Genomic DNA, 7,245 nt, shown 5'->3' on the forward strand with positions numbered 1-7,245 from the left:
CTATTTTTCAGTTCTCCTTATGTATTACTGTCAGTATTGCCCATCTTCATTGCCGATTAAAAGTTATTTTGCTGGTGCCAGTAGAAAATCTAAAACATGTACAGTAATATGGAATTTCCACAGGCATGAATCCTGGGAACTGTACCCTAATTTTGGTAGTTGGTGCCAAATTATGTACTGCTGATATGTTTGATCAGATGTTGACTTGTCTGTCACTTGTCTGAATCTGAAATTCTGAATATGTGTCACTTTCTACGTGTGCTCTACTGGAAACTCAGTTTAGCCTGCCACTTGTGTAAAATCCTCGAACATATGACTGCAGGACAAGTTCTTTGTAGCATGTCTTGTACTGTAAATTCAGTTGAGCCTGTCACCGGTGTGACGGAAGAATTTGTGGCTGGTGACAGCATCAGGCCATGTCATGTTTGCCTACCTATGTTGTGCGTCAGGCCAAGCGTCTCTAAATAACCATCATTTGGTGCCTTGCTGGTGTGGTCATCATGTATAAATACGCAACATAGTGGAGTTGTCGGTGTTGGTTGGTTGTGTGCTGTTGTGGGTCAGAGCCTGTGCACCAGATCCAAAGGAAGTTACCAAGGCACCAGACCTTTACCCCTCAGATTTTGCAAGATAGGCTGGGTGTTCAGTTCTGTAATTGACGAAGATCTTTTTGATCCAGTTTCTTATTAATCAACATTGTTGCCTTATTGGTGTTTTGCCTGGAACGAACTGGTCATAATTCAGTGCAATAGCTGGGGAACAAGGCCGTATGAATATAGTGTAGTAGGTTGAGACTTGAGACTTGCTATGCTTTTTTTTCTTTTTTTTTTGTTGCTCTCAACAATCTTCATTTAGTACAGCATTGCAGTGATCAGCTGGAAGATCAGCAACAGTTTACAGTGTTATGTTTTCCCACTTTTTCCTTGTGCATTGTCCTAGCATCTTCATTACTGCTTTTAAGAGTTTACTCCCTTTTAGGCATGAGAAAAACTAAACCATGTAGTACAACAGTATGTGGTTCAACAGGAATGAATCCTGGAAACTGTACCTTTTAGGCCAAATTCTTCTTGTATATATATCTATTGTCAGATGTCGACTTGCCTGTCATTCTCTGCATCTGAAAAGATCTGAACTTGTGTCCCTCTGTACATGGGCTGTCACTGTAAATAAGTTCAGCATAGCCTGCCACTTGTGTACGTATTTTCATAAACATCTGACCACGGCAGAATTTGTAGCTAGTGGCAGCATCAAGTGGTAAGCATGTCTTTTTTAGGGGGGATGTGCTAAGCATGTTACTTTTGCTTGCTTATTATGTCAGGTCAAACCACTCAAGATCTAATTAACCATCATCAGTGGTGCCTTGCTGGTGTGGTGATCGTGTATGAATAAAGATAGAGAAAGAAACATGATGCAGTGGTCACCGGCGGTGGTGTGCTGGTGTGGGTCAGCGCATGTGCACCAGATCAGATCCAGACGAAGTTACCAAGGAATCGATCAATCAGATCTTATCCCCAGAGTGTGGAGGTTGATAATCATTTGATTTGTGCAAAGACCGGTGAGCATTGCCATTGCCCAGCGGCCAGGTAAAGAGCAGAGCAGGTAGGCAGTTGGTCTGTTGCCCTCCACATCGCTTTCGATCTCCAGTCCTGCTTCGTTAAGTTTCAGTCGATTCTATATCCGTGAGACCTTACGTTTAAATCCGTGCAAATTTTTATTTTAGTTTTCTTTTTTGCATGTTATATCACTTGACTGGATCTTTTTTCTTATTTTTCTTGTATGTTATATCACTTGACTGGTTGTGGTTAAATCCGACTGAGACCTAGCCACACCCTTCAATCTTTTACCTATCTATAGACTATAGTACTGCACTAGTACCTGACCTGATCAGCCTGATTTGGATTTAGCAGTGAGGCTGAGCTGAGAGGTCTGGGGCAGCGGAGGAAGCAGGATGGGCTTCTCCTTCTTCGCCTCTCGCGCTGCCGCCAGGTTCCTGGAGGACATCCGGCGCCCCTCCTCCGCCGGCGTCTCCACCGCGGCGCTTCTCCTCACGGCCGCCAGGTGCGTCCCCCACCCCCGATCCCCCATGTCCCCCTCTAAAGTTCTTCCATTTCTTTTCCCCTTTCGTTGCGTGATGATGGTGATCCACTGTTCCTCGCCGCCCCTTTTGTCTGCTTTACCCTCTCTCTTTTTGTTCTTTCTCGTAGCTGCGTCCTTGGTCTAGCACTCTAGAATCTAGATAGTCTTGGTCAACAGGGAGGTGATGTTCATGGAGTGGACATCCATCCATCCGTCCGATGTACTACTCCATGAACAGACACCATCCCCTGTACTTCATGAACAGTCCCTTTTTGTCTGAATTTTTGTCCCCAAAATCCACCACTGTTCTTCCGGATCGAGGTGGCTGGCCGCATTTGCGAGCCTCAGAGATTTTCTTCACTGGCTTTGCAGCGGCGGAGGCATTGTGGCCTATGCCGACTCCGCCAGGGCGGAGGAGGCTCCGGAGCCACCGCCCAGGAAGAAGAAGGTGGTGGTGCTCGGCACCGGCTGGGCCGGCACCTCCTTCCTCAAGAACCTCGACTCCTCCCGCTACGAGGTGAAGGTCATCTCGCCCCGCAACTACTTCGCGTTCACGCCCCTGCTGCCCAGCGTCACCTGCGGCACCGTGGAGGCGCGCAGCGTCGTCGAGCCGATACGGAGGATGTTCGAGAAGGTAACACCGTGGCTGCTGAACTGATGCTCTTGTGGTTGGTGTTATGCAGAGCTGTGGAGTAACACAGTGGCTGCCTCTCTCGCTCTTCTTTTTTGCAGAAGGGGAAAGATGTCGCGTATTATGAAGCAGAGTGCTTCAAAATCGATCCGACGAAGAAAGCCGTCCACTGCCGCTCTGCTGTTGGTACCAATTTGGATGGGAATGGCGATTTCATGGTTGATTATGATTACTTGGTCGTCGCTCTTGGGGCTACTGTCAATACATTTAACACTCCTGGTGTGATGGAGCATTGCCACTTTCTGAAGGTAAAATCCTGTGCAGCATTGTGTGTGTCTTTACTGTTCTGCTTTTTCTCATGTTTCAGTCCTGAGATGTAAGTTATTCTGTGTAATGTTCTGCAACATCTTCAGATATATTGTACTGTAAAGTATTAGGAAATTTACATTCATGGTCATGGGACTGTTAGCCATATCTTGTACTTACAGCCTCACGTTGTAAAAGCCAGGAAGTGGAGGATGCCCAAAAGATTCGGAAGAGTGTGATAGACTGCTTTGAAAGGGCGTCAATTCCTAACATCAGCGAAGAGGAGAAAAGGAAGATCCTTCACTTTGTGATTATTGGTGGTGGACCTACTGGGGTTGAATTTGCTGCGGAGTTGCATGATTTTCTTGTCGAAGATCTGGTGAAGCTATATCCTGCAATTGAACAATTTGTGAAGATAACAATTATTCAATCAGGAGAACATATATTGAATACGTAAGTCGGCACTAAATTACCATATAATGAGGGTCGAACAATCCTGCAGTAATAGCCATGATTCACTTCCATTGCTAAGAATATGTCAGGCTCTCATCGCTAAGAATATGTTTTGGTATGCATAAAAAGCCTCCAGGGGAATTAATGTATCGGTATGTCAGTCTTCCTTCCCAGATAATGAGGATTGTACGGCTGGTTCACATCCAGCAGACTGGAAGTTGCATGCTGCAAGTAGTGAGCTCCCCAGCTAATCTTCTCCTGGATAATTCTCAAATACTCTCAGGAAAAAGTGAATAACAATTGGGGATATTTTCCATGTTTAGGAAAACAATTTAGTCACTAGAAGTGGAAAATATATCCCAGTCACTGATTCCAGGGTAGATGATAGACCAAAACCACCTTACCCCCAAGCAATGCCAGTGTAAGATTAATTCTTACCAAATGTTGTTAGTAGTTTTTGGATTGTGGCGGTTTCTTCCGTGTTATTCCCCCCTTCCTTTTCTTTTAAAAATGAATGTTCCTAACTGCTATGAAATTATCACGCTTACTGTAGACATTGCGATTTTATTGGGGAATTGGACGTTTTGTTGATTTGTCAAGAGAAAAAAATTGCCCACTGGTTCAATATACATGCCTTTGTTTGTAGCTTCAGTAGATCTTCCCTTTTCTCCATGTTTACTGTGAGATGATATATATCTATTTCATTCATGTAGGTTTGACCAAAGGATAGCTGTGTTTGCTGAATCAAAGTTCCAAAGAGATGGCATCGAGTTGAGTACAGGATTCAGAGTGATAAAGGTCTCCGATGATTCAATTACAGTGAAGTGCAAATCATCTGGTGTAGAAACATTGGTGCCGTATGGGATGGCTGTTTGGTCTGCTGGCATTGGTACTCGCCCCGTCATTACAGACTTCATGAGTCAAGTTGGTCAGGTTGTTAAATCTGAATCAAAGTCGTGTGTTCAGGTTACCGAGTTATGCTTAACTTCTAACATTTTGTTGATGAATGCAAATGTTCTCTCTTTCAACAGGGCAAACGACGTGCCTTGGCAACTAATGAATGGTTAAGAGTTCCTGAGTGTGATAGTGTCTATGCAATTGGTGACTGTTCTTCAATAAGTCAAAGGAAAATAATGGTATATGTAAAGCATTTCATAAATATTTTTGCACCCTCTTTGCGTTTTCGAACTTCCTAGGCGGAGATATCATAGGAACAGCTACACACACCGCACCTCAGAATTATCACTGCACTGTTATGGTTTCTTGGTAGATCTGTCATCGGTGTCAAATTAGTCATTCTATTGGTATGCGTGTATGTTCCAGTTTCCTCCGTGTAAGTATAACAAAGTTTATCACGCTGAATAAACAAGCACACTGAACATCTAAGTTAGCAAAGTCCAGTGCATGTTTCATCCTCCTTCTGACTCGTTTGCTTTTGTTTCTTTCAGGAGGACATTTCAACAATATTTAAAGTAGCAGACAAGGATAACTCTGGCACCTTGACACTGAAAGAAATAAACGATGTTCTAGAAGATATTTGTATAAGATACCCTCAAGTAGAACTGTATATGAAAAGTATGCACATGGTTGACATTGCTGATTTGATAAAAGGTGGCGTAGGTGATTCCAACAAGGAGTCGATGGTGGTTAACATAGAGGAGTTCAAAAAAGCTCTGTCTCATGTCGACTCCCAAGTTAAAACTGTTCCGGCGACTGCTCAGGTTGTCTCTATTTCCAGAGAATACATGGGTTGATGATATTTTAGAATAGATAATGTTTTGATCCGTGAACAACCCATTTGTGTTTGTGCGGATACTCCCTCATTGTTTCTCTGATATTTGCCAGGTTGCTGCGCAACAAGGGTATTATCTTGCTGACTGCTTTAACAAAAAGGATCACTGCGTAGAGCATCCAGAAGGTCCGTTGCGCCTGACGGGGTCAGGGGAAGGGCATCACAATTTCCGCCCATTCCGGTATTTAGCTTTCCGTTACAGCTGTACTTGTACCCTCATACTCACATCTTCTTTTAGGCCTGAAAGGCATAACCTGTACTTAAAACTTTGCACAGCTTTGGGGACACATCATGACTCTAGGTAGTAATCAATTGCTGTCAGTAACACCTACTTGGATAGGAGTGGTCTGTACCTAAAATTGCTTAATAAACACTGTTAAATATGTACAGTTGCTCTTTCAATTATGCAGCATTCAACAATTAGGAAATTAGCAATATGGTTACCTAAAACCCTCTCGGTTTCTGGTTACCATACTTACACCTATTATCTCCATGGCACCTTTCTAGGAAGAACATGCTTCAGTTGCTATATGGTTATCCTTTGGCTTGCAACCTAGGTTTGATTCATTACTAGAGCAGTGCCAGACTCTTTCTTCACAAACTTTCCCAGTGGGAATACTGGGAGGGAGTTGTGGCTAGCTTCATTTTGATCATCAGCTCTTGCGTCATTATCTTATACACTTGCTCATCTTTTGCCCTGGCATTCAAGGTACAAGCATCTTGGGCAATTCGCGCCCTTGGGCGGGGAGCAAGCCGCGGCAGAGCTCCCGGGCGACTGGGTCTCCATGGGCCACAGCACCCAGTGGCTCTGGTACTCCATTTACGCAAGGTAAGAACCATGACTGACCCATCACCATCACTATCCACCACTCTGTCCGAAGGAAGAAACCATGGAACCACCTTATCCACCTTATCTTCTCCCTGAGTCGTTTAGCCGCAAAAACTGAGATCATCCCTTTCCATGCATGAATGAGCAGCAAGCAGGTGAGCTGGCGCACTCGGGTCCTGGTGGTATCCGACTGGACCCGGAGGTTCATATTCGGGAGGGACTCGAGCCGGATCTAGGCGCTCTGATTCCAGGATGCAATGCAGCAAAACCTCTCTGTACAGTATTTGATTGGGCAAATAAGGAAGCAAGGGTGTCTATCTGTTGATTGTTCCTTTCTGTCCTCCCAACGGAGCCATCATCCTTCGTGTGCTGCATGTGAATATGTGATGGGGTTCTCTTCTCTTCTCTGGATGTGGTTGGTTGTGAATCTGAAGCGTACCTGGCGCGATGAACTGACCGAGTGCCCACAGTTCACGCGCGAAACTGCGGTCAGGACAAATGGTTTGTCCAACTTGTCGATAAATGTGCAAAATGCGTGTGAATTTGGTGTACATGGCTCTGTTTTTTCTCTTCTTATTTTGAACTGGCTCTGCTGGTTTTCTTTCCATGTTTATTTCATTGTTAGTGGACCTCCTCACATCTTGTGAAGATAATTATGAAGAACAATGTTGGTTATTCTCTCCATTAACATCGTTGATGTGTATGCAACGTCAGCCACAGTGGTTTGTTTGGTAACAGTAGTCAGTGATGGTTCACGCTGGAAGAAAACCGCCAAATAAGCACTAGCGAGCAGCAGCAGCAGCAGTAATAAGTTGATACAGTACTGTACATGATCACATGGCCATCTCTACGGGTATACGTGAGAACGTACGTGCTCACATGGTGATTGCTGCTTGTACGTGTACTGTATTTGTCTGGTCCTCCTCCTGGCCAGACGGATACGAGTAGACGGTGGCTCAGTACAGCGTACTTTGTACCACACGTAGGGCGGGCGTCAGTGAATGATCCATCTCCTACGTTAGATGTACGGGCCCTTTCAGGGTAGAACCTACCACTGCCAGAGAGTGGGGCCCAGTACAACCAATATTTGCCATGCACTTACAAAAGTAAATAAACAATGTTTGAATTTTTGCCCGAATTCAAGTGTCACTGGGTTTT

At 44.6% G+C, this 7,245-nt stretch overlaps 1 protein-coding gene across 1 annotated transcript; it reads left to right on the forward strand.

The window, feature by feature from the left end:
* Positions 1-1,581: 1,581 nt before the first annotated feature.
* On the forward strand, positions 1,582-6,771 carry LOC125525064 (external alternative NAD(P)H-ubiquinone oxidoreductase B1, mitochondrial-like). Its single transcript, XM_048690073.1, has 11 exons — positions 1,582-1,599; positions 1,908-2,058; positions 2,449-2,710; positions 2,809-3,015; positions 3,216-3,466; positions 4,180-4,399; positions 4,498-4,602; positions 4,915-5,187; positions 5,312-5,439; positions 5,968-6,087; positions 6,236-6,771. The coding sequence occupies exons 2-11, from the start codon at positions 1,949-1,951 to the stop codon at positions 6,321-6,323; spliced, it is 1,764 nt and encodes a 587-aa protein (XP_048546030.1). The 5' UTR covers positions 1,582-1,599; positions 1,908-1,948; the 3' UTR covers positions 6,324-6,771.
* The last annotated feature ends 474 nt before the right edge of the window (positions 6,772-7,245 follow it).

This window comes from Triticum urartu, chromosome 7 (assembly GCF_003073215.2).
Source record: "Triticum urartu cultivar G1812 chromosome 7, Tu2.1, whole genome shotgun sequence".
Taxonomy (NCBI): domain Eukaryota; kingdom Viridiplantae; phylum Streptophyta; class Magnoliopsida; order Poales; family Poaceae; genus Triticum; species Triticum urartu.

Bases quoted from the DNA above. Each gene is read 5' to 3' on its own strand.
- LOC125525064 (XM_048690073.1), top strand. From the start codon at position 1,949: ATGGGCTTCTCCTTCTTCGCCTCTCGCGCTGCCGCCAGGTTCCTGGAG. The intron at 3,467-4,179 runs GTAAGTCGGCAC...TCATTCATGTAG, and splicing joins GGAGAACATATATTGAATAC to GTTTGACCAAAGGATAGCTG. The intron at 5,188-5,311 runs GTTGTCTCTATT...GATATTTGCCAG, and splicing joins CTGTTCCGGCGACTGCTCAG to GTTGCTGCGCAACAAGGGTA.